General features: G+C 43.6%; 1 protein-coding gene across 3 annotated transcripts in view; it reads left to right on the top strand.

Moving 5' to 3' along the window:
- The first annotated feature begins 1,407 nt into the window (after positions 1-1,407).
- The window catches only part of Rab3gap2 (RAB3 GTPase activating non-catalytic protein subunit 2), a 61,831-nt gene continuing 35,729 nt past the window's right edge, over positions 1,408-27,509 (top strand). For 2 of the 3 annotated variants that reach the window (XM_004867400.4, XM_013066517.3), the window contains exons 1-7: positions 1,409-1,635; positions 14,796-14,860; positions 24,109-24,232; positions 25,133-25,214; positions 26,364-26,411; positions 26,488-26,563; positions 26,809-26,910. In XM_004867400.4, the coding sequence (XP_004867457.2) occupies positions 1,521-1,635; positions 14,796-14,860; positions 24,109-24,232; positions 25,133-25,214; positions 26,364-26,411; positions 26,488-26,563; positions 26,809-26,910 (612 nt within the window). In that variant the 5' untranslated portion in view covers positions 1,409-1,520. Of the gene's footprint in view, positions 1,636-14,795; positions 14,861-24,108; positions 24,233-25,132; positions 25,215-26,363; positions 26,412-26,487; positions 26,564-26,808; positions 26,911-27,509 lie in introns of all 3 variants that reach the window. The other variant, XM_013066518.3, reaches the window with a different exon arrangement.

Here is a 27,509-nt window from a genome sequence, read left to right on the forward strand (position 1 = left end):
TATAGCTCCCTGACAGTTAAACTTATAATACATCTAATCCACATCTAATTGTATAGGTGAAAAATAGATCCCTGTAAAACTTATAACACAGAAATTGTTGGTCCTATTTTGTGAAAATCCTTCTACTCTAGAGGCAGGAGTTTACGGAGTAAGGACTTTGGCACTCAGCTAAAGTTGTTACATTATTAGGACCAAGTGTGCACACAGGACTGAGAGATACGAATCTCTGGACTCCATATATGTGCCTGGCACTGATTCTTTTATAAAAAGTAGATGACCTCATTAGATTTTCTTCAGGAAGTGAATGCCTGCAGTCCTTTGTGCCAATATTAAAATGATACATTTTTTGTTTCTTGTTCTCTAGAAAAAATAACCTAAATGGACTTCAAGAGTCTCCTTCATTTAGATCAACTTCTTCATTTAAAAATTTGGGACAGGGACGGGGATTTAGCTCAGTGGTTTCACTGGCTGCTGCCCAAGCGCAAGGACCCAATTTCAATCCCAGGTACCAATAATAATAATAATAATAATAAATAAAAATAAAAATTTGGGACAAGACACACTTTCAAGATGACATTTTTTGATTCTCCAATTGCACAACGAATGGAAAAATACTTTCAAAAACCAAGTGCTTCCTAAAAGAAACGGATAGTCTATTAATTTGGGTACACATTTATCCCTTGGGGAAATATGATTAAGCACTATGTGCCAGGTACTATGCTAGATACTGGGTATACAAAGGTTATCTTCTGTTATAGCCCTTTGTGCTCCTTTCCGTCCTAGAATTATCACAACTTCGGTTACAACGGTGCGTAATTAATTGCTTAGTGCCTGCATCAGTCACTGGCATTTCAGTGCCGTGGGAGTAGGTCCTCTTTGTTCTGACACTCGGCGCCTAGCCTGGCGGGTAACAGAAAAGACTAACAAATACTTCTCGAATGGGTGGATAAATGAATGAAGAATCATCTGGATGATGGAAACACAGAGTATAATACAGAGTATACACAGTGTCACTCGTCTACTCTATTCGCTTCCGCGGCACTGCGGGAATTTATGGGAGGAACATTTAAAGCCAGCCTGGATGGGGCTGATTTTCAGAAATCCATCTTTTCAAAACAAGCTACTTAAACGTGCATTTTATACCGGTACCTGCCCCTGGCTTAAAAAGCATTACTCTGTGAAATATCAGAATCGTGTCAGCAGTAAACATCAATAAACTGGCTGGATGACTCAAAGGTGCGCGCAAGGTCCCATTAGGTCACATTGGGCGAAAAGGCAGAACGAACCTTCACGTTAGCTCAGCACTGCAGTTCTGCCCCGCCCGGGCTCCCGTAGTTTTCTGAGGCGGAGCCACGTGCCCCGTTCGGGTGCCGCGCAGGCGCAGTGCCGCTGTTGGGGGGGGCGCTCCGGGTGCAGACAGCTTCCGGTCTGGCTCCCCCCGCCCCCTCCTGCGCGGCTGACGCGCTCGGGCTCCGCGGTGCCGGGCCAGGCGCAGAGTCCCCGAGTCGGCTCCCGCAGCTATGGCCTGCTCCGTTGTCCCGTTTTGCCACTTCCAGGACCTCCATGCCGCCCGGGACTTCCTGTTCCCGCAGCTGCGCGAGGACGCCCCCAGCGGCGCCGCGCGGAGGGACCCGGGTAAGCGCTCGCCTCGCGGTCCCGGGCCTCAGGGGGCGTCCCCTCCTCGGTCCGCGCGGACGCCCAGCCTGCCGGGCCCCTGGCCCCTGCCCTTCTCCTCTCCCTCGGGGGTCTCCCCAGCTGCCCGCCCGCCGCCAGGCATCCCCTTCCCGCGCACCCTGCCCGCCGGTCGAGTCCTCCACCCCATCCGGGCTGGACGTCAGCCTCTTGCCCGGAATCCCTGCGCTGTGTCTTCCAGAAGTCTCGTCCCCGCACCCCTTCCACTCCTCCCTCGTCCAGCTGTAGGGCACTCCTGGCCGACTAGCAGGAGAGGGACTGGGTGGTGAGAACACTTCTCCCAAGCAGGAAAAATTACCTGTTAAGAAGTGGGCACGAGTCGACAGTGGGACTCAAATGACAGTAGCGTGGCCAAACAAAATTAATTTTGCTTTGTTGAGGTGAGAAGCCTTCCACCTGTTAATAGCATCAAACAATGTGAATAAGCCCTTCCTTGAGCTTAAGTATAAATTCCCAAGGCCGTGTCATTAGGTACTATGTAGCTCCTCAGTTTCCTACATTTCTGCTCTTGAAAGGGCGTGTTGTCATTTCCGATGTGAAGCACATTTTCTGTGTAGTACAGTGTTGTCACTTTGTGCTGTACTGGAATGGTGAAATATAAAGGCCACAAAACAAGCTTCCCTTTCAAATATCAGACAATACTAAATAAAAGCTATCCGGGAGAGTTTACTCTGAATCAGTCATCGGTGCAATAAACCAACTAGAGTTAGTAGTTTCTGCCCTCTAGGAGTTTATGGTTCATTGGGAGAGACAAACAGTAGCTACCACAAAGTGATGACATCTCTATGAGGTACTTCCTTGAAGTGGTCCCAGGAAACCTACTTTTGAAGTAGCAAGGCGGGGAATAAGGGAAAATAATAGCCTGTGCAGAGGAAGGAAAACTGACAGGCTGTGATACTTAAAGAACTAAGAAAAGCTAAAGGGCTGGAGAGGAGGAGAGGGGACAGGATGAGGCTATAATGCTGATACAGAGCCGTATCATCTTGAAGTCCTGTGAGAGTTATTGGAGGCCTCTGAAAGACTTCAGGCAGAGAAGTGAAGCGGTCAGCTCTGTACAGAATGTGTACATGAAATTTGTCAAATACCTATCGTGTTCTGGCAGCGATGTGGTGGAGAGACAGGAGCGGGAAACTTAATTGGAAGGCTGTTCAGTCATCCAAGCAAGAAGTCATGCGAGCCTGAAGTAAGCCTAAGCAGGCTTTGAGAGGAAGGGCCACGGCAGACTTTAAGGAGGTGGATCTGCAGGACCTGGCAGAGGCCTGGTGACTGGCGGTGGCTGGTGAGTGGCAGGGAGTTTAGGATGCCTCTCGCTTGGGCAGGGGTCTGTAATGAGAGAATGACAGCATTTTAACCTTTCACGTTTTAAATCTTTGTGGTGTGTTCAAGTGAAGAGGTCCAGTCGAACAGTAGATATAGAGGTGTAAAACTTGGTATAGGGTCCTGAGCCAGGGATATTAATTTGAGAGTTACCAGAAGTGTCATTTTCAATCTCAGGGATTGTGTGCATTGTGAAACAGTCTTAGTTCCAAAGATGTAACCTTTAAGAGTTGGTGAAAAGTTTGGAGAGGGCTGAGGAGTAACAGAAGAAACTAGGTGACAGTAATCCCCCGGGAGCTGAGGAAGGAGAGCATTGGTGCGCGCAAGGTGGTCAGCAGTCTTGCAAATACAGCAGACGTCAGGTAAGAGTAGAGTGTTCGCTGGTTTGGGGAAGATGAAGGTAACTGGGACCTTTGGACAGTTGGAGTGGAGCAGTGGAGACAGAAAGCATCTTTATAGGATGTTGAGTTAAAAAATGATGGAGACTGTTCTGCGGAGCTTGGCTGTGAAGGTTAATAGGAACAGGGTTATAGGCGAGGGATACAGAGAAATGGAGTAGTCTTCTCTGTCCCTCTGCCACTGCCCTGGTCCACCCTCTGCTTTCTGTCAGCCTGGGCCTCAGCACCAGTCTGCTAACAGATCTTACAGCTTCTGCTCTTGGCTGCCTGTAATTCAGCAGTAGTCAGAGTAAGCTTTTAAGAGGATGGATCACAGCATTTCCCTCTTTGTAACCCTCTATGGCTTTTGATGGCATAAAATCTAAAATTTTTACATGGCTTATATGGGCCTGAAGGCTCTGCCTCCTGCCACTTCTTGGACTAGTATTCCTGGCCCCTTATTTCTTCTACTTCACTCTTGTTAAACTAGCTGGGCTCATCTGCGCCTGAGGCCTTTGCCTCACAGCTGACTCTGCCTGGGATGCTCTCTGCAGACCTTTGCATGCTGCTTGCATCTTGTGTTCCAGACTCAGCTTACACATCAACCCCTTGGGGTAGCCTTTCCTGACCACAGGATCTAAAGCACTCCATAAGACCTCTTGCTTCCACTTGTTATCTTCAATCACATCTTCCTGGTTATTTTTACTACCATCTGTACTGTCCGGTGTGGTGACAGCGAGCCACACATAGCTTCAGAGCTCATGAAATGTGGACAGTGCAACCGAGGAACTGAACATTTCACTTAATGTAAGTTCAAATAGCTGAATATGGCTAATGACTATAATATACGGTGGCACAGCTGTAGATCCTAAAACTCAGGTTCCTACAAGTTGAATACTCGTCTAAGGCCACAGAGTAAAGAGCAGACTCAGGATACAAACTCCATCCCACCAATTGGGGGTGTAATCGTACTCTACTATCAGTAGCAATTTGCACTATGTTTATAGGCTAGTGTCTATAGTTTATTACTCTTTTAAATCAGATTCTTAGGCTTACATATGTTGGCACTATTGTGACTACCCTCATTCACACAGAAAATAAACAGGAAGAAATTCCTAGCCAGTGAACGCCTTTGCAAAAGCTGTATTTTAACTATATATGTGATAAAATATAAAATAGTATATATAACTAAATTATATGTAATGTAAGGTATATATAAAACTATATTTTAGTATAATATAAAACTATGTTAAAATGGTGCCTTAATTTACAAATAAACATCAGAAAAATAGCTTTTTCTCTAGGTAGTTGAGTTGGAATTCTTAGAATGACCAGGGCTTTGGATTTCTGTAGTCATCTCTGGCTGCTATTTACAAAGCGTCAGGTTTTGTAAGAGCTCTTCATGAAGAAACCCTGAACTTAAACTTTTGTTACAGCAAAATTTTATAAAGTAAAAATGAAGTTAGGGCCGGAGGCACATTTCAGTGGCAGAGGGCATGCTTATCTGCACGGGGTCCTGGGTTTGATCCCCAGGACCCCATCCCCCAACCCCCACCCCCAAAAGCAGCACAGTTAGGGCCTCAGGAGTGCTCCTGCTGGAGTGTACTGTCTTGCTCTCTTCACCTTATTAATGCTATGAATGATTCCTTTTCTGGGAAGCAAACTCTTGAGATAATTTTAGTTTTTCTATCCGATTCAGTTTTAATTTGTTAATGCAGCTGATGTCTAGAGGATATGTAAAAACAAAAGAATTATAGAAGCTTATCAGTTGATTTAGAATGCTTTTGGTCGTTGTTTTGGTTGTTTGGTTCCAAGCGTTAAACTCAGGGCCTTGCGCTTGCTCGGCAGGCGGTGGCACCACTGAGCTACATCCTTGGCTCAGCTTTTATTTTTGTGTAGACAGCTGCTAAAGATGTTAATGCTACCTGATACCTGGGCACCCAGAATTTAATACCACTGTCTTCTATTAAATTGTTGAATAATAGTATGTCTTTATGTTGCTTGTATCTTATTTCTTGAATTATAAAATAAGTTGTACGTAGCTTTAAAAGATCTTAGCACTACTATTTACCAATGTTCACATCAGTGATAACTATTAATAGTTGTTTTTTTTAAATCAGGTGCCCTCTATTTCAGACATGAAATCTGGTCTTACTATGAAATTGTAGGGATGAGTGTGAGTCCCTCTTTATGGGTCCCCACTTAACCACAGAGTGACATAATTTCCAGTGAGCCTGAGTTCTAGATCAGAGTCTTCTGAAATTTACATTTGAGTTGGACAATAAATGAATACGTGCGCAGATGGAGTCAGAACGTTTGGTCATAATTTCAGTTTTATACTACTGCAGATCTCTTAATTGACCTAATAGTAAAATAATTTTCCTGCTGGCCTACTAAAAATGTAGAGCAGCTTTTCTTGGCCGTTTTAGTGAAAAGATAGAAGATAAGGCATGACGCAGATAATATTGGCATCACCAGCTGAAACCATGTTTTTATGTGATCATTGATGAAAATGCCTGTGGTTTTTTGGACTCTGTTCTTTTCCACTGATGTATGTGTCAGCTCCTGTCCATTTCATGTGTGGTAGATACAGTCCCTGCCAAGCTACCCTCCTACCAAAAATATTCTCATACGTTCGTCTTCCAGTTGAGCTTCAGAATTATGTATCAAGTTCTAAACTAAAGCCAAGTTCATACTGTGATTTTGATGAAAATTGTCTCTATGTGTTAGTTTAAGAATGATGGCCATTTAGCCAGCCTGCATGTTTTTCCTTCAAGCTAAATTTACTGAGGTATAATTGATGGATAAAAATTATATATGTTAATGGTGCACCGTGTGATGATTTGCTATATGATTACATTGTGAAATGATTATTACAATGAACACATCCTTCACTTCACATACTTTTTTTTTCTTTTTGGTGGCAGAACACTTAAAATCTATTCTTGGCAAATTCCAGGTATACCTTATGGTATGACCAACCATCATTGCCAGGGTTTGCCATGTATTGGGTCCCCAGAGCTTACTCATCTTGTAGCTGAAAGTCTGTGCCCTCTGATGTATCTCTCGGTTTCTCCCACACCCTGTCCAGCCCCTGGTGAGCACCGTGCCACTCTGCCTCTTGAGTTCAACATTTTACAATTCTACATATAAACGAGGGCATACAGAATTTGCGTGAATATTTTTATTTATATCTTCTGTGTTCTTTAGCAAAGTTTTTGCTTTGCACACAAATACCACACGTTTCTTTTAAATATATGTGTGTCTAGATATATTATTAAATTCTTGTTAGGACCAAGATCCACTCATCGTTTTTCAAAATTGCTGATTAATTTCTGTTTCTTGTCTCTATTTTCTCTTTTACCTAAAAGCTGTGTAAGAGTACCCTAAAATTTGTAAGTGGTTCCTTTTTTTCCTCTAAAGTTTATGTTTTTGTGTTGCTGATTGTTGTTTTGTTTCATTGGTTTGTGTACCCTTATGTTTCTGCCCTTCGGATATCATGTACAGGTTTGCTTTTTCAGCCAGTCATCAATATGTGTGAGTATACTTTGGACCTAAGAAAACACTCTTGTTTTCTGTAGCGGACGCACTGTTCTGTGGATAGCTCTGCAGCTTTGGTCTCTGCCGCAGCCATGCACCCTGTTGCTGTTTCACTTGTGCAAATAGATCTGTGATTGGGGTTAAAACTGCTGGCAATGGCGCCGCACTGGACTCAGAAGGCTGCTTTGTAACTTCACAGCACCGGAGGTGGTGCTCTGGGAACTAAATGGCCAGAGGCAAGGTGGACGTGCCCCGGCTCTGCCACTTGACCCCCGTGTGTCTGTGAGTGCGTGGGGACCCCTTTTGCCTCAGACCTCATCTGTAAATGGAGAGCAGCGTTCCAGCTCTCTCAGGGACGCTGAAGTGCTTCCAGCATCTTTGCATGTGGTGAAGACCATACGCGTGTTATTTTTTAACAAAGATCCTGATGAGGAAGGCATGTGGAGGGCCTTGTCCCCTGAAATTTTTTTTCTTTTTTTTTTTGTGCCGGGGATCGAACTTGGGACCTTGCGCTTGCAAGGCAGGCGCCGGAACCACTGAGCTAAATCCCCGGGCCTATCCCCTGAAATTTGAAGGTGAATACTGCAAGAGTTCTAAGTTAATACATTTTCTGTCACTGGGATTTTGAACATTTTTGTCTTTAGTGTCATGTGATGTAGGGCATAGTTAAATGTCATCTGAGTACCCACATTTGTAATTATAATGTTCAGATTGCCCAAGAAACCTGTGTCGGGTTGTGTCTCAGTTGGATGTTTGTCCTTATTTTAGGAATGCTAACTGTGAAATAAAACATGCCATCTGTATTTTTTTCTTCACTGTGGATCCAAAATATTTAGGTTCTTAAGGAATACTGTTAAAATTATCAGCCTTTTCCACTGCCTGCCTCGCAAGTGCAAGGTCCTGAGTTTGACCCCCAGTACCAAAAAAAAATAAAAAATAAAAATCAGCCTTTTTCTCTGTGTACTTAAAGCAAAAAACAAAACTGTAGCAGCAAAATTAGACTGGTATTGGAAGAGTAAAGGAAAATGTAGGATTGGCTTCTGTAGAATACATAGAAATGAGCTTTCGCTAGCAATTTTTATATACCTTCAGTCACATTCCATAGTGTCAGGCTCTCCCTCTTATGAGCCATACTTACTCTTTTTCTGTTGCTTTGACTATAAGGGTTATAAGAAACAAAATTAGTGGGCCGGGGATTTAGCTCAGTGGTTTTGCTGCCTGCTGCGCAAGCACAAGGACCCAAGTTCAATCCCCGGAACCAAAAATAGAAACAAAATTAGAAAAGAAACATACGTTCTTTTTTTTTTTTTTTTTTAATCAAACAAGTAAGTTTTATTGGCATCTAAAAACAAAATTCACCCAACATTGAAACGTACTTTAATATTTACGCTGTTTTCTTTTTTCTTTTTTACTCACTGCAGCATGAGGAACAAATCACACACACTTACTTTGGAGTAACAGAGACCACGGTGTAGATTTTACAAAATCACTTTTTAAAATCTCTGTATTAGAAACATACATTCTTTTAAAAAATACATAATATATTATTGCCCTTTACTCACTGACTCCTTTTGAAAAACAAATAGAAAGGAGAATAGAACATAGGAAATTTCTTTTTGTGTTTTTTTGTTTTTCTAAAGGTAGCCTAATGGTAAACCTAAAGATTTCTTAGGTTTTTGGACAAAGCATGTTTAGTTTTATACTTTTTATAGCAGTCTTACCTGGGCCCAGGAGGATGTGATATTTCAGCTTTAAGGTATTTCCAGTCTCCTTTCACAAGCTGATGACCAGGTTATACGTTCTCTATGATAAAGATCTAGCCTGGTTTAATCACCCTGGATAGAAAGAAATGAATCCCTGCTTGTTGAAAATGGGGTTGCTTATTGCCTCCTTATTTTAAATGACTGCATATTTTTATGTCCTGAGAAATATGCTAATATGGAAATTATTTTTCCCACTTTCTATTTCCGTAGAAATAGAAAAAAATCTTCATAGTTTTGAAGCACAGAAAATTCAGAAAGCAACCTCTTCCTTCTTTTTGTTGCTTTGTGCCTTTGTGCAAGGCTTACCTGAGGCAGAAGGAGCCGGGTGAAGTTGGTTCACCCCTGAATTACTCACAAGTCATGCGCTCTGGGGTCCTACTTTTTATAGAAACAAGTACACACTCTCTCGTCTCAGAACGGAAGTGAATTTGGCTCTGGGCTGAGAAGATCTTTTATTAGACCGTGGAAATTAAATTAGGTTTTGCTTTCCCTCACATTTAATGGTTGCAGTTTCCCATTTAGGTTTTGATCTTGACATGTTCATCCAAATACTGTCAGATTAATTGTCTACCTCTGGAATTCAATTTCCTTTTTCACTTCAGGTTCCTGTTAAATGAAAACATACACTTAGTTTATGGGGACAGACTATTGAGAACCAAATTAGAAAACATGGTTTAGGAATTAAACAGCTATAGAAAGCAGACAATGGATTTCTTATTTAGGCTTTTGTTAGAATAATTCATTCATTGGAAATACTCCTCAATGTGATACCTGTGATTTTTTTTCTTTTTGATGATTGAAATAAAATGTATTTTCTCTGTGATTTGAAGGTTTTGTTTATCAAGTTAGAGGCAACATGATTTCTTTATTTCATACTAGTATAATCTAAGCGCTTCAGAAGAAAAGTTCTGTACAGTAGGAAATTGTGGTAATGCTTTACCCTTTAGAGTCACTGGTTTTATTGTTTGAGACAAAACAATGAACTGTATCTTCAAGGGCAAAAGCAAGATTTTATGGTTACATTCCCAGTCATTCTAGACCTGTTCAGAACAGTCCTGTTCATTTATGGGTACTTACAAACTTTGTCTTGCTCTTCTTTATTTTTCTTATGTAAGTTGGTTGGATGTCAGTTTATTAACTTTAGATTTTAACTAATTTTATGATTCAAAATGTGTTATGAAACAATAATGAAGGATAATTTCAGGAAAACATTTTAATCTGGAAAACTTGAAAGATTTAAATTGAATATTCAGTGAAATCCTCAACTTTCTCTGGACTTTAAGCAAAATATGGCTAAGAATGTAAAAAATAAATTTTAAAGGAAATTCACCCCTCAAGAAAGGCTCAGGTGAAAAATATGACTAAAGATTCAAATGTAAGTAGATAGTCTTATGTACCCGAAATGCCATTTTTGTCAGTAGGTTTGTACAGGAACTGAGGTTAAAATATTCCATGAATATTTTAAGTACTCTGCTTACAGTTAAGTTAGAATGTTGTCCTGTAGTAACAGTTTTTAAACAACTGTTTTAGGAGCAACATCTGCTCTCGAATCATATTACGAAAGTAACAGGATCAGAGAAGCTTTCTCGGCATCTGTTTAGATTTCTCCAGTAGACAGTTATTTGCTGTTTTAGCATAACTTGTTTCATTCAGAGTCGGCAAAAGGAATGTTTCCCTAGTAGAGTACAGGCACAACTTCACAAGGCTGTGGTGTTCATTTTACTCTTCTTCAGTGTGGTGTGGCACATACTTGGGACCTCAGTGGCCTCTGTAAATACTTTCCCTAGCCCCATCAAGAAATTAGAGTTTTGTGCTGGGGATTTAGCTCAGGGTACCACCGCCTGACTCGCAAGCACAAGGACCTGAGTCGGATCCCCGGTAGCACACACACAAAAATAGAAATTAGAATTTTGCCGCCTGCCTTGCAAGCACAGAGTCCCAAGTTCGATCCCGCTTGCATAATTTGATGGCATGAGAAACAACCCCTTTTAATGGCTGTCATGACAGACTGAATGGCAGCAGAGTGATTTTCAAGCAGCATTTGGGAGCCCACAGAAAGTGTATCACTGGCCCTGAGTAGAAATAACCACAAGGGCAGTGTGCACTTTGCAAAATGCCGTTTGTGAGTCAACTAGATTTTGGAATGCATTTATTCATAGTGTTACAAATAGACTTAAGATGCTAGAGCAACCTACAAAACTGCTTTAGCTGAATCATAGTACTTTTTCACCTTCCTTGAACCTGTCTTCTCTCCTGACTTCTTTGGGAAACTGTGTTCGTGCGATAGCAGGAAACACCTGATTGAACACCCCCCCACCCCCCACCCCACCCCACCCCCTGCCTGGTGAGAGCAGCTTCTCAGTTGGGCAGTGAGAAGTGTGTGAACTTCCCTGAACCCAAATCTCATGTGTAACGTATTTCTCGAGGTCTTTCTCTGGGATGTTTCGAATTGTGGCATAAAGAGAGATTGGGTCTCCGCAGGGGTAGGAAATCCAGCTCACTGCTGTCTTCCATTTGGTTGTATGAGTCACTTGTGCTTTGAGTCAGGTACTTTTTATTACCAATATGAAGGAGAAATAGGACATTTTTATAGTTTTGTTTTGTGCAGCATCCAAGCAGGATGATGTGCTCGAGCCAAGCTCTTTGAAGGCTTATTTGCTTTTCTATTTCCGGCACCTAGCACAATGTCCAGCACACAAGAGATGCTCTTTGTTGAATGAGTGATTAGCTGACCTTCCTGAAGGGCCTTAAATTCTTCATGGTCTTTTTTGATGTTTTAATTTGATATGTACAGTTTTAAAAGTGAATCATGGACTTAATTTCTTGTATATGAGACAACGCATACTCTGAAACTATAAATGAGATGGCCTAATTGCCTGCCGTCAACCCATAATAAAACAGCTGTTTTTGGTGCAGTGGGAAAATGAGTAAGACTGCCTAATTGAGTTAAAATGCCAAAGAACAAATTGCAATTTTCCAAGTTAAAAAAGAAAAAAAGCCTTGAAGTCTTGGAATGCGGGGACCGTTACTTTTGGAAATAATAAGTCTTCCCTGTGACCCTAGTGTGCACCCTCTTGGCGTCTCGGCCTCGCTCCTGGGCTGCAGCGGGAGTGAGCACAGCATGGCTTGGGCACCTGCACCGCGGGGCTCAGGGAGGCCCGGCGAGGCCCAGCCTCGAGCCCACAGCTCCCGTGTGGTCGTAGTCAGGCTCCTTAAACTCTCTGCGGGTCCCGGGCTTTCTCACTGTAAAGTGGGGGTCACCCGTGGGATCACTGGGCGCATGGGAATGTTCAGGCTGTGCTCATCATCGTGTGAGTTGCATCTTTCTGCCTCTGTCTTTTCTTATTCGTGTTGACCTTTTTTCCAATTACACTTGAAAAGTTGCTGGCGGCTTTTTGTTAGTGCATGTTTGTTGTACATGATTACATTCATCTTCCTTCCCTCATCCCTCTATCGCTAGATCCCCTTCCCATTAGCAAAAGATCTATCACCTATCATCTGTCTTTTCTTTTGTTCTTTATTTATACTTTGGGTTTCTCACATAAAAGAAACCATGCAATATTTAAGCCTGTGTGTTTGATTTATTTCATTTAACATTACAGTCTCAAGGTGCATCCATTTTCCTACAAATGACTCAAGTTTATCCTTCTTTATAGCAGAGTAGTACTCCATTGTGTTGATGGACACATAGACCACTTCTAGGATTTAGCTGCTATGAATTGTGCTGTTACAAACATGGACGTGGATGTGACACAGTAATATGATGTCTTTTAACTCTTCTGGGAAAATATCTAGAAGGGGAATAGTTGGGTCAAATGGGTTTTCTAGTTTCAGTTTTTTGAGGAATCACCACACTGATCTCCACAGTGGTGGTACTAGTTTCCATTCCCACCAACCATGTAGAAGGCTCCTTTTTCCCTGCAGCCTCATCAGCATTTGTTATTATTTGATTTCTTGTTTTTGGTACTGGGGATCAAACTTGGCACCTTGCACTTGCGAGACAGGCAGTGGAACCACTGAGCATGACAGCCATTCTTTCTGGGGTAAGACAGAATCTCAGTGATGTTTTCATTTGCCTTTGTCTGATGGCCAGCGATGCTGGACATTTCCATGTATTTCCTGTGTATACAGTGCTGTCTTTGTCCTTCCCAGAGGTGTCTCTTCCTTTCAGTTGCCCATTTTTTGATGGGATCTTTTATTTTGGGGGGGGTCTCATTTTTTTGTGCTCTGGATGTGTTCTTTATGTGTTCTAGGTACTAGTCTTCTGTTGTAGAAGTAGTGGCAGCATTTTTTTCCTATTCTGTAGATTGTCTCTTCACTCTGTTAGTCATTTGCTGTGTAGAAGATTTTTAATTTAACATAATCCTACTTGGGGGGTTTTCTGGTTTTGTTTTTTTTTTTTGTAATCCTGTTTGTTGATTCCTGAAGTTAGGGAGTTCTGTTTAGAAAGTCCCTTCCTTTGCCCGTGTCTTCAAGAGTTTTACCTATTTTATGGTCCAGTAGACTGCTTCTGCTTTAATATTTAATCAATCCATTTTGATTTTAGTTGAGTGCATGGTGAAAGATACTGTCTAGATTCAGTCTTCTTTGTATGGATAGCCCGTTTTCCCAGCACCATTGGCTAAAGAGGCTTTCTTTCTTCCAGGATGTTTTGGCTTCTTTATGAAAGATCAGATAGCTGAATGTTTCTTTAGTCTTTTCCATTGATCCCCATGACTGTTTTTGTGCCAGTATCATGCTGTTTTTCATCAGAGTAGCTTTGTAATGTAGTTTGAAATCCAACCAGGATTGTGATGCCTCCTGCTTTGCTCTTGTTGCTCAGGATTGCTTTTGCTATTCTGGGTCTCTTCTGGTTTGTGTAAACTTTTTAGGATTTTTTTTTGGTAGTTCTGTTTGGAATGCTGTTGATATTTTGTTTGTTTGTTTGTTTGTTTGGTGCTGGCGATTGAACTCTGGTCCTTGTGCTTGCTTGCGCAGCAGGCAGCGAAACCACTCAGCCAAATCCCCGGCCCTCCTGTTGATACTTTTTTTTTTTGGACCTTGCGCTTGCGAGGCAGACGCCGGAACCACTGAGCTAAATCCCCTGCCCCATTCTAGCTACTTTTTGAAGACTTAGTTTGGGATGACTCTTCAGTGTGCGTGTGTGTGTGTGTGTGTGTGTGTGTGTGTGTGTGTGTGTGTGTTTTCTAATCTAACCCTTGTCCATGTTCTTGTAAAACTCTGTTGCAGAATTCACCGTGTATTATAATTGTGTTTGTCTATCTACTATACCAGATCACAGATTCTTTAAGGGGAATGAATATGTTTGTATTTTTCTTAGCTTCTACTACAAAGTTTGGGACATAGTATTTAACAGAGCATTTGTTAAATTACATTGACTTGTATATGGAGGTCTTCTATAAGTTGCTCAGTTTTAATCAAATAGGAGTGCTATTTTAGGACTTAATATATACCTACCAATGTGCTGGGCATATTAGGAAGTAATTATTTGGCATATAAGTGCTGTAGTTTAGACTATTACTATAAACTAATTGAGCAGTAATTCTAAGTACTAGACTGCACAAATTTTTTATCTCTATAATTGATTTCAGCCACTTTTAAAATCAGTATATAAGTGAAAGTTCTGTTTGCTGCCACTCCACTATAAGCCATTAAGATCAGTCCCATTTTTTTTTTTTTTTTTTTTTTTTGGTTCCAGGGATCAAACTCGGGTTCTTGCGCAGCAGGAGGCGAAACCACTGAGCTAAATCCCCAGCCTAGTTCCATCTTTTAAATTGATTTTTCCCTCAGAATTTTAAAGTTGGTTGCTTAAATATAGAATTTTATTTCTGTTTTGTAACCGTTACACTTTAATGGTTGAATCTTGACGGCTGGCCTTGAAAATGTGCAGTGTTTTATTAGTGCATAGATTTGGAAATTCAATAGGCCAGATATTTCCTGATTGTTACTATGTGTAGCAAAACCCTAATGTAATACAATTTACCATTGTTTTCTTCCTTAACATCAGCATTGTACGGGGATTGGTTCTGTTGTGTTCAGGAAAGAAATCTCTGTAAAATATTTAAGCCCTATATTCATGTAAGTCCTTTTCATCTCTCCTAAATAGGTAAATCAACAAACTGGGAAGATGATGGTTGGGGAGCATGGGAAGATGCAGAACTCCCAGAACCTGTAAGTCTTTGTAAATAAATGTGTGCTCTCTGCTGACAATGGCATTTCCTTGTGCAATGTTGGTGACATATTTCAGTGCTAGGCTGACATTTTTAAATCTGACATTTTTATGCTGACTTTATAGTGCCTCACTAGATACTTTTTCTTAGGGATCTTAGTGACTGTATAGCTAAGGGGGTGTCTTAGTCCATGCTGTGGCAAAATATTTGAGACTAAATTCGTAGTGAGCGGAAAGGTAATTGGGTCATGGTTCTGGAGGCTGAGAAGTCCAAGAATGAGGGCTGCATTTGGCAAGGCCCTTCTGGCTGTGTCATTCCATGAGAAGTCAGACAGAGCGAACGAGCAAGCAAGCGAGCGAGCCCGCACTGGCCTCCCCCTTACAACAGATCCACTCCTGTGATGAAAACACACTCTTGCTCCCAGCATTAAGCCATTTCCACTTCTTCATGTCCTGGGAGCCTGTCCCTTGGCTGCTTCTCCGCACATGCTTTCATTGGTCGTTAAGTTTCTAACATGTGCTTTGGGGAGATGTTCGAGCCATACATAGAAGAGAGTTGTTTTAGGGTTCTTCATCCTTCTCATAAGTTATTTTAGACTGTCACTTATCCATTCAGTGAACATTTGGTATGCCCACTATATTCCAGGCATTTTTCTAGGTGCTGGGAACATAGCAATGAAGAAGGTAGACAGTCTTCGTATGAATTTTCATGTATTTTCACCCGTGAGTAATAGAAAATCTGATCTAAGGTGGCTTAAACAAGAAGCTTTAGCTCACATAGGTAGGAAGCCCCAGGTTGGTTGGCCAGGTGACTCCACTGTCATCGGGTTGTTCCTTCTCTCTGTCCCACATTTAGTTTCTCACAGACATAGTGTGGCAGCATATCTCTTATTCATGACCAGCGGGAGGAAAACGTGTGGCTTTTCCATGATTCTTTAGGACAAGGGAACAACTTTCTTAAAAGCCTCTAGCAAACCTTGGCTTTCATTATCTTAGCCCATATTGGGCCATGGGCACATTTCTGAATTGGCAAAGGGAGAGGGTTTTCATTGACTAATCCTGTCGTTCCTTGGAGTTGGAGGATCAGAGGGTCAGCTTCTCTCCAGCTTCACATTGATATCAGAACAAAAATCAGGATTTTCTTTTTCTTTTTCTTTTCTTTTTTTGAGGAAAGAACATACATACTTACATAGGTCTTACGGACTCTGATCCCAGGAGCTTACATTCCAGTGGGGAGAGAGAAATAAAAGGGAAAGTGAGAGGTAGCAGATGGTAGTAATAGTTATGCAAGGAATTTAAATGATTGTGTGAGAGCGGGTGATCGAGGGCTGACTGTAGGTTGGGTGGTGGGTGAAGGGTTTTCAGAGGAAGTGAGCTGAGATCTAGAAGACCACATAACGTCAACAAGGTAACCACTGGCAGAGAGTGTTTTAGGCTGGGACAGCAGCTCATATATGATATAATTCCGTAATGTTTTCATCACCCCATATTCATTAGCAGTCGCTCCCTGTTCTTCCTCATCCCTACCCTGACAATCACTCATCTCCTTTCTGTCTATGGATTTGCCTGTTCTGAATATTCACATAAGTAGAATTATGCATTTTAAAAAAAAAGACTGACTGGCTTCTGCTTATAATTTAGACTTTTTTGTGGATTTTCTTATATCTTTTGTTTATGGTCTTGGATTCTGTATTAGTCACTTTTCCATTGCTGAGACAAAAATAACTGACATACATACACAGCTTAAAGAAGGAGCAGTTTATCTTAGCTCACAGTTTCAGAGGTGTCAGTCCATGGTTGGCTGGCTGCAAGGCAGGAACATCAAAGTAGACAAAGATGGTGGAAGAAACTTCACAGCAGCCAGCAATTAGAGCAGGAAGAGCCAGAGAGAAAGAAAGGACCGGGGGCAAAAATATACTCTTCAGAGCCATGCCCACAGTGACCTGCTTCATCCAGTCAGGCCCCACCTCCTAATAAGCCCATTAAGCTAATGAATTTATTGGTGAACTAATCCATTTGATGAAGTTAGAACCCTTGTAAGAGTCCCCAAAGCCCTAACAGTTCCAGCATTGCTCAAAAGTCCAAGTCCAAAGTCTCTTCTGAGACTCAAGGCAAACTCTTAGCTGTGAGCCCCTATAAAGTAAATCCAAAAGCAAGTTTCATAATCATAAGATACAGTGGTATTCATAGCTATCCCAGTACTGTCAGAAATTTTATTCAAGTATGGTGAAGCTGCTGTTATTTCTACAACTTTTAGTGATTATGAACAACTCTAGAGGCTTAACCAGCTCCAGAGTCACTATAAGAATCAAAGTAAATGTTAACAGATGCACAGATACTCACAAGGGTAACCGACATAGCTGCTCGTAGGAAGGTGGAGATTGGAAGGGAAACTTCCCTTCTCTTTTGGTAGGAACACACAGCAAACTGAAACCTGCTTTCCCTGAGAGAATGACCGGGGTTTGTTCACATTAAAGATGACACCAGGAATGGAAGAAGTGGGGTGTCTTGAAGTCAGCTAGTAGCAGTGTCACAGAGTCATCACTGTGAATATGAAATGTTCTCCATCACATGCTGTGGAGTTGAGGTCATTTCGACCCCCAGAGGAGAATAAATGTTCCTTCCTTGTCGGTCTGGCCTAGAGCGGCTGCAGTGGCAGGTAGGAAATGCCAGGTGGAGGTGGCAAGGAGTCAGGAGGAGCAGCCACCACCCACCCTCTGAGTGCAACTGGAGGCTGCCCTGCTGCTAGTGAGTTGGGTGGAAAACTGCAGGAGCTCCGGGATATATTTATTTCCTCAGTCTGTTAGCTCTTTGAGAGTCATTCCTCAAAGGCAGCAGAGTACAGGGTTTTTGTATCTAGAGAGACTTAGTCCCAGGGATTTGGACACAGCTTTCAAAGAAAGGAAACATCCCCTTCAGCGTTTCTGATTGCGAGGGGTCAGCTGTAATAGAGGCTTAGTGAAGAAAGTGGATTCTGGACCTGGCAGAGTGGAAGTCACTCTGGGTAGCAGTGGCAACAGCAGCAGTAAAAGGAGTGATTCGAGCCTTGAAAGATGATGAAGTGGGGACCATGCTGGAATGAAGAAAACAGCACACAGAGGATAGCAAGAAGGAAGAGCAGGGGACCAGTCAAACTAGCAAGCAGAGGAGGGCCATGGCCTGGGCCCCCAGAGCACCCTGGGGCTCTGGGCTCTTCCGCCCACTGCAAGAGTTGTGAGCACAACATGCAGCGTGTGAGGGCCGGGGATTTAGCTCAGTGGCTCCGCAGCCTGGAGGACTTACAGCCTGCATGCGCTGGGGGCTGGCTGCCACAGTGACTTCCGACTCTTCAAAGGTGAACTCAGTCCACGTGGCAGGGTGATGCAAAGAGAAGGGGTGACGAGGGCTCGCTCACCTGCTGAGGGCTTGGCCTCGCGTTGCTGGGGACCAATGTGTGGTTGGGGAGCAGCTCTGCGGGCCCTTGGATTCTGTTTCAGTAGGACACTGAAAATACGGGCTAGCACTGCTGGACCAAGAGCCAAGTCCCAGGTCTGGGACTCCGCCTCCGCAGGAGCCTAGCCCCTCCCAGGGCCGACGTGGGGCTTGGAGTTCATGCTGAAAGGCCAGGGAACAGATGGCCGCTGTGCTAGCACAAGTAGCTCCACAGTTAGACGCAGAGGCATGTGGCTGACAGGAGGCCAGTGTGTCGAGACAGGACAGACCAGGCTCCTCTCCAGGGCTCATTGCCACTTGCACAGTCCCTGTTGGTGTGGCTTCCTGCCACCTGCACTGCAGGGTGCTCTGGAAGGCCCCACGCCCACCCAAGCTTCCTTGGTGTTTGGTTTCAAAGGTGGGTGCTGGTTCACCGACCCCGCCTGGACCAGGGCTGTCCTCCTCTGCACTGTATGACATCTCGTGGAGGTACTTCTGCCGTGACTGAGGCTCCCCTGAGTCTGACAAGGACCTACTTCAGGCAGATCCACAGTCTGAATTCTTGCTTTGTATGTCAGCTGCCCCTGCCCTTTGCATTGAGCTGCATCCGTGTGACTGAGACGTGGTGAGACAAAAAGCCTCTGATGACAGTAACCCAGACTAGGTAATACCCCAAAATTATAAACAGAGGTAGACATTTGTTGTTTCTGCATCGTCTTGCCTGTTTTGCCCCAACCAGAGCAGATTTACCATATTATAAAGTAAATTTAAAACAGAAAAATACTGGAGGTGCAGGTGGGAGAAGTCATCTTATGTAAATCAAATTTCTTTCAATAAATCCTCTAAAAGAAAGAAGAAATCCCTGGGTACATGATGAGAGCAACGGTGAATATCAAAGGCAGACAAGGGACAGAAAAGTTCGTGTGGCCACGCGTTGCCTGCTAGCTGTGCCCAGCAGTTGGGGCTGCAGACCTCAAAAGTCTCGGCTCAGGATGCACAGCGGCCCTTCGGTGTCCCTACGCTGCCAGCCCCGGGTCTGCTCGGCCAACAAGGAGGCCCCGCCCGGTTGCCCTGCCCCGTGGAGCCCTGTGCGGTGTTTGGCCCCACCGTCGGCACCTCTGTAGAGAAGGCCCCTGAGTCAGCAGGACAGCTGCCCGTCCCAGAGGAGCGGGAAGGCTGTGAAGGCTGGCACAGGGCCACCGGTGCTGCTTCTGTCCCAGCAGTGGGTCAGGATTCAGGGAGTGGCGAGAAGCTCAAGCCCATTTCCAGCCTGCGAGACAAATGCCTCCTGGTGATCAATCAGTCGATCGATCAGTCAGTCAGCAGTGGAGTGGCTCGAGCACAGCCTATCTGTTGCAGGGCTGTACCACATGGTAGATGGAAGTGGCCCTGTGAAGTGAGTGTTGTTCCGCTGCTCTTTTCAAGGAGAGCCGTGAAGCAGCGCCCGCCTTTAGGTCCTGCATGACTGCCAAACACTGTAGAGAATCTGCCCACTTAGAGCTAGGCCATAGGCGCTGGAGGAGAAACAGAAACTTAGAGCAGGCTCGGCCTTGAGTACGGAAACGCTGGGCCTGTGGTTTAGGGCTCTCTGCCTCAGTGCTCCTGACAGGCCACGCTGGACAGGGACTCTGTCGGGCGGGGCCTGGCACTGTAGCATCCCGAGAGCATCCCAGCCTCTGCCCACCAGGGACTCAGGTGTCTCCAGGCTCTGCCCAGGGTCCCTCAGGGAGCAGATGCCCCCAGCTGGAAACACTGGGTTAGCTAGGGAGAAACGTTTTACGTTAACAACAGCAGCAAATTAACTTACTAAGAAATTGTAGCACTAGGACAAGACCGTGTGATCAAAGACCCTGGAGTGCGTGTCAGCACCCGCGGTCTCCCCTCAGTGTCGCGGTCCCACGGCCGTCGGACAGGATTGTGCAGTCTCAAAGAAATGACGGCAGACTCGTTTCTCTGAATTTATATCCAAGAAGATGACGTCCATTTCCCGAGTTTTCCTCATACTTCATGCTCACGGAACAAAATTCTGTTTGCTTCTGGGATCTCTCAGAGGGCTTTTGTAGGGAAGGTGGCAAACCAAGCTTGATGACAGTGTGGTGCTGCTTTGCAAGCCCAACTGAGAAGGCGGCGAAGAAGTGGTGCTGTCTTGTGTCAGTCTTGTACCATCACGATTGTGTCAGCCACAGTCTTGAGCTGTTACTGTTACTTAAGAGAAAGCACTACTAAGAATCGATGGCTGTTGTGATAATAGATTATCCACGTGTTTTTGTGAATGCGAGAAGAGAGATGTGGGATTGCAGGTCTTCACTCACATGTGCTGCTGCAGCCTGTGCCACCTATGGAGGAGAGTCATGTAGGCACAGTCTTCACCAACCCCAGGGCTTCTAGTCCAGCATGGGAGAAACAGTGACAGGTGGAATAGGCAACAGAGAGCAATAGCTTTTAATTGCAGTCAGTTGGAGAAAAGGTAAAAGAGTAGAATGTGGTTGCCAGAAGAACTGGAACTTCAGGTGGAAAGGCACAGAAGAGGTCCAGGTGTTTTTAAAGGAGTGCTTAAAAGGAACGCCTCAAGAATATGCTGCCAGAAAAACCCCAGAATATGCTGCCCCCATGTTTAGGGAGTTACCTCGAAGCTCTTAAGTCACTACAGAAAGGAAGTGGTCAGTAATGGAGCGGATCGTTTTAAGAAAAGGCTTTTCATAGATTTTGGGACTGGGGGAAACCCGGGGCACAGGCAGCCCGCTGCCAGCGCGGCTGCTGCCTTCTCTGAGGGGCAGGAGAAGAGTAGAAAAGCCGCCCTGACTACAAGTCAGGGCTCCGTGCTGCAGCTGGGAGCACAGCCTGTAACCTCCTTCCAAGGGCCGTTGTCCCGAGGTTTGGCCAGCTGGCCTCTAACGCCTCGCTCTTTGAAATGCGCTAACTTTGTCTCTTCTGTGTACACAGGCATCAGGTCTAGCCCCTGTCCGTGACATTGCTGTGATATAGGCAGAGATGTGGAAACAGTAGGCCTTAGTATATACTCAGGGTTTACTCTTTGAACATAATCGTAGAAGTATGATAAAAGAAAGAAATGCATTTGTGTAGATGACCGATTGGTTCTTAAAATTATTTTTGGTAGAATTTGCCTAAATTGATGTACTACTCCTTTTCTGGAGCATTATTTTGATTCTTTTTTATTGCAGTGAAATGGAAGCTATGGGATAAAAGAAGCCAATTAAAGGTTTTTAGACACTGCTAATATTTTTTGTCAAGCACGATGCCTAGATAATATTTGTGTACTATTTCCCCTGCTTCGGGCTGCTGCCTGAAGGTGGCCCCCACTCGCTTGAAAGGTCCCGAGGCTTGGTATAAGTGGGGTGTCCGTCACGGGGGAGGAAACCGCGGTGGCTGCCTCTGGGGGGGTCTCGGGTGACGTTCAGTAAGTGCAGGCTCTCCCACCGCAGAGCCTGCTTGGGAGAAGCTAACCTCAGCTGACCTTCATCCTTAGCAGACAGTTTTCTCCGAGTTTTTCTGTATAAAATACACATTTTAAGAAACACCAGGCTAAAGAGTGGAACGTGGACAAAGCAGGATTTTCCCAGTATTACTCTTGTCTTCCTACTTTGGGAGAGGGAAGCGTGCAGCCTCCTTAGCTCACCTGGTCTTAAAAAACAAAGGTTCTGAGTCTTCATTCTCTAGGGTTCGGTCTAAAGGGAAAAGGACTGCAGGTTTTCCAGGGGTTCAGGCTTCCTGGGAGCCTGTTGGCCTGTCTTATTTACGCTTTACACATTTCTCTGATGGTATCCCCTCAAGAATAATTGATCTTTCCTGGAAATGCTACTGGAATATTTCTGACTAGCATGACTTTCTTTTTAAAATCTCTTAAATTTTGTTAATGCTGGTAGTGCATGCTTATGAAAAGTTTTTAAAGAGCATAAAATTGTAATTTTTAAAAAAAAACGAAAGCAGCCTTACAGTTCCTTCCTCTTTTCCCACTTGAATAGTCCAATCTAAAAAATACTAGGTGGGGCTGAGCAAAGTAGGAGTCTTCGTGACATGAAGCTGAGAACCTGTAAGAGAACAAGTCAGTGATTTAGCTGCTTAACAGTAAAGCATGAACTACCACACAGTACATTGGGAAAAACTATTTACAGCTCTCGTGACAAGAGCAAGTTTTTATCGTGTGTAAGGACAACGTACAAGTACTTAGCAGCAGGCTAGCAGGAAGTCTACGGAGGACAGCAGCAGCCTGTTCCTAAGAAATTTGCGTATTTTTATGCAAATGAGAATTTTTGTTATGCAGATTAGAAAGTTCTTATTCTCACTCTGAGAGTAGGGTACTGAGCTGTCACTTTTCCAGTCCTCAGTACAGAGAGTCAGAGACAGAGACAGAGATCACTTGTCATGTATTGGATTGACAAAGATCAAGAGTTACAACATTTTTCACAGTGGAGCACTACTCTGCCATGAAGAAGGAAAGCCTTGAGTCATCTGTAGGAAAATGGAGGCACCTTGAGCCATAATGTTAAGTGAAGTAAATCAACACCCAAGGTTGAATATTGTGTGGGAGGGGGAGGCGGGAGGGAAGGGGATGAAAAAAGAATTGAGATGTGCGATGTACATGTAACTCCCTGCAAGGAATATAATCATTATGTACCGCAAACGTGTGCTAACAAAAAGTAAAAACTGAAAAACGAGTTCAAACATCTTTTGAAACATCTGTGGGAAAGCAAGCACTTTCCAAGCTTACATAGTACAGTGTGTGCAGAGCACAATTGGAGAGCACTCAGCAACTTACTCACGCACAGTCCCTTTGAACCAAGTTTCACTTCTAGGAACTTTGTTATTGAGGGATTCCCAAGCAAATGCGCTGACAGATTCCTGAAGTTACTTACTGCATTGTAGTTTATGACAGCAAAAGATCACAAACAGCACAAACGCCCATCAGTAGGGAGTAGTTGAACTTGAAGGATGTAAAACATGGAATATGTGCAACTATTAAAAAATAAATAAACTAAATGTGGAATGAAGCCTGAGGTATCTGTTAAGAGAAAAGAGCAAGTAGTTGGGCCGGGGATTTAGCTCAGTGGTTCCGCCGCCTGCCTCTCAAGCTCAAGGACCCAAGTTCGATCCCCGGTACCAAAAAAAAGCAAGTAGTTAAAGTCTGTGCGTATTCTGATGCTGTTGTGTGAGAAGGAAGGGTGAGGCACTCATGTGTGTATACACAGAGGGTCTCGGGAAGCACACAAGAACGGGGAGCCACGTCGGTCATCTGCAGAGTGGACCGCTAGGGGACTAACGTGTGGGAACGGGGGATTTCCAAATGTGTCTGCTGTTCACATTTTAACCATGGGATTTACCATGTAGTAAGTATCCAATTGGAAGATAACATTTTGCAGATCAGATAAAAAGCAAGCAGCATCGCATACTTTTACAGACCCTACAACCATCATCACAGTCATCAGGTGATGTTTTTCTCCTCCGTCCAGCAGAAGATACTGTAGTTATCTCTCTGCAAAGAGAGTTATGTACCAGTTCACCAATACCGACTCATTCCTGGAGTGACCCCTGTGTAACACTCCTCTAATGCTGTGCTTTTTTATATTCAAATTTGTTGGGTTCATATTCAGAGCTGAGATGTATTTATAGTATTTTATTTGTTGGTCATCTTTGACATGTTTTGATAAGAAATATAAAGCTCTCTAAAAGAATTGAGAACCCTCAAAAAAGCAACCAACGAGAAAAGAATGGAGAACCTTTCATTTTCCTTTTTTTTTCTCCCTGCCCCTCAAGGCAGGCAAGCCAAGTTGAAATCCTTTTGCTATTTTTGCACTTACAGTAACTGCGCTTTTACCCACAGGAGGAAGAAGAAAGTACTTGCAAGACACAGAAAACCTCCTGGCTTCAAGATTGTGTTTTATCCTTGTCGCCAACCAGTGACCTTATGGTCATAGCTCGGGAACAGAAAGCTGTGTTTCTAGTGCGTGAGTAACTTGTTATTTTGGGGACCTTTATTTTCAAGCAGAGCCCTGAGCAGAAGAGCGATTGGATGGAGCGGAAAAGCGTCGCTTCTGCTGTATGTATCATGCAGTGGCGTCTGTAGACCGCAGAGCACTTTGTCCACCCCTTCCCTTTCTTTTTCTCCTTCCTTCTGTTTCATCTTTTGACTTGAGACACTTTAGCTGTCTCTGTGGCACTTGAGGAGCTGAACTGGGCATTTTCCACTTCTTGCAAGGGACAAGGTCCCAGGCCCTCCTTTCTTTCAGTTCTTTTTATTAGCGCGGTGTGTAGCACATAATGATTGGATTCGTCCTGGGGTTGGACAGACCCTTAGATGAGTAGGGTGATTTCCAGCCTAATCTGAAGACTCACACTACTCTAGAGGTTTTTTTTGCTACGTAAGTTTTCAGCTCATAAAATTTTTGTTGAAGGTCAAATTTTTGATTTGGGAATATATGGGGTATGAAAACCCTCATTGGTCAAGATGAGGTTATATATAAAATGGCTAGGAAACAGTCTTACAAAGCAAATGTATCCCCAGTATCCTAAATGTGATAGAAACATTTCTCTGCTATCTGAAGATAAAAGTAATTATAAATAAAATACATAGGATGATGCATAGGATTAATAACTTTGTTCTGCAAAAACTATGAAGACATTATATGATTTTAATTGGAAGAACAGGAGACTAAAGGCTAGGAGACCAGGTGATGTCATAAAATCTCTTTAAAAATTTAAAGCATTATCTTGTGTTTAACACCCAAGTCAGTTAATATAGAACTTTTAAATTTTGTACTCATCATTCTAATGGGAAAGAGTGAAATTTATAAATTACTGTCTTAGTGTATTACAAGGTTATTTTATATGGTATCTTAATTTTTCAGCAAAATGGAAGCATAGTGATAAAGGAAGGGAAGAAATGCAGTTTGCCGTTGCTTGGAGCGGTTCTCTAAGTGTTGAAGAAGGGTAGGTGCCAGTTAACTTTGTTGTTTCTCTGTGAGTTAAATCGTATGTGAAATTGACTTGTAACTGAATCTATTAAGTTTTATCATTTGAAGTTATTTAAATGTATGTGTATCCCAACTTCAAAAGTTATAAAGAGTGATTTTCCCAGTAAATTTTAATTTTACTTGCGTGATTTATTTTTAAGTCCAGTTTGAAGATTAGAGTTCAGGAAGAATCCCATAAAATCCTTTGTATACCCTGTCTTTCACCTCTGCTCTCTGTAGCTAACTTTAGTCATCCAAAAAAGCCAAGGGTGGTCATTTTCCTGTTTTACTAGCTTTGGGCTTCCACACCTCAAGGGCTATACGTTCATTCCCAAAGCTCTCAAGTACTCCAGAAATGCACGTTGCTGCATTTAAGTTTCCTACCGACCCAGTGAAACTTGTAGAACCCGGATCTTAGGGTGGTCACATGCCAGTGCTGCTAGCATTTACCCTGGAGCCAGGAGTAGTGTTTGGTTACATTTTTACGACTGGAGACTGCTGAGAATGAATAAGGAGGCCTTTCAGACTTAATCCATCAAGCACAAGTGCCTGGTGCTTGCCCGGCACACTAGAGATAGTGAAATATTTTCCATTATTATCAAGAGAAGCAATATTTTTCATTTTATCACAGCATTTTACGCATATTAAAATGTCTTGTCATAAATGAACAGTAAACATATTACTTTAAAAAAATCAAGAGGGGGCCGGGGATTTAGCTCAGTGGTTCTGCCGCCTGCTTCGCAAGTGCAAGGACCCGAGTTCGATCCCTGGTACCAAAAAAAAAAATCAAGAGGGCCAGGGATTTAGCTCAGTGGTGCCACCACCTGCCTTGCTAGCACAAGGTCCCGAGTTCGATCCCCAGTACCAAAAAAAAAACGAAAAAAAAAACAAGACTAATTTAGTTCCTTGCTTTCCTCGGCCTATGTGGGGCGGGAGTGCTGGAGATTTCTTCCGAAAGCTGGTAGTGCCCCAAGGTTTGCAGGGTTAATGAAGGCCAGTCTATAGGAGCTGTTCCAGATAGAACTGAGCACTTACTGCCTTTACCACCACACTGTGGAGAAATAAAAGTAATTGCTAATCACTGGATAGGCCTAAGATTTTGACTGTGACTTGCTTTTGTTCTTAGGGAGTGTGTGACCAGTGCTCTGTGTATCCCACTAGCAAGCCAGAAGAGGTAAGGGGAGCACGGGCTGTCTGTGGCCTTGGCATGGACGCGTGGGCTGTTTGCTCATGAGCTGTGTTTGTGACAGGAGTTCCACAGGGCGTCCTGACTGGACCTGCATCGTGGTGGGTTTTACTTCGGGTTACGTTCGCTTCTACACTGAGGTGAGTTGAGTTTCCAGTGGCAGAAAACCAGTTGTGTGCATCCCCGTTTACTCGCTGTGACTTAGTTTCCTCCGCCTGGAAATGTGTCCATGATGCTTGAGGGGGTGGCGGCCAGGACAGCATGGGCCTTCTGGTGGAAGATCCGAGAAGAAAAGCTGGTTTGGAAAAGGGAGGACGCCGAGTGGCTCTGCCTGGCCACCTGTCCAGCGCCAGGGAGAAAGCAGCGCCTCTGTGCTTTCTCCTAGACCGGCGTGCTTCTTCTGGCACAGCTGCTGAACGAGGACACGGTGCTGCAGCTGAAATGCAGGACCTACGAGATCCCCCGGCACCCTGGCGTCACTGAGCAGGTACTGCGGACAGACTGCTTTTCTTCGCTTTGCAGCATTCACAGTGAAAAGTGTAGGGTATACCTCCCTTTCTTGCATATGTTGTACACACAGGAGAGTGAAATTGCATGATAGCTGGACTGGAGGTGTAGAATAAGATTGCGTATCTAGTAAGAGAAACTGGTTTAATATCTCTTAATACCTATGAATGAACTGATAATATAAAAATACCTAATTGCTAATTTACGTGGACAGAATAAATTCTGTACACATTAGAGCAGGGGGAGCTCCATTACAGCTAAGTGACAGTTTCATGGAGGAAGCCATGAATAATAAGCATGGGATTTAATTAGTTGAATAATGGAAAAAGAGGGCAAGTATCACGTATGCAAGAGAAAAATGAGAGAAGGTTTAGATACAGGAAGGAGTATGTGTGCTGCAACAAAGAAACCTATGCCAGGAAACAGGGAGAAACCCATAAACAGACAGAGTGGCCACATTTTGCATAAACCTGAGTGCGTAATAATAACAGAATTGATTCAGGAGAGGAGAGAAGCTCCCAAGCATTCCTGAGGAAGAAGTGCTGGGATGAGAGACCCATCCTTCAGGATGGGTTGGTT

The sequence above is a fragment of the Heterocephalus glaber genome, unplaced genomic scaffold (assembly GCF_053883595.1).
Source record: "Heterocephalus glaber isolate CG9 unplaced genomic scaffold, H.glaber_assembly_v1.0 deba00001067, whole genome shotgun sequence".
In the NCBI taxonomy this organism is placed as follows: domain Eukaryota; kingdom Metazoa; phylum Chordata; class Mammalia; order Rodentia; family Bathyergidae; genus Heterocephalus; species Heterocephalus glaber.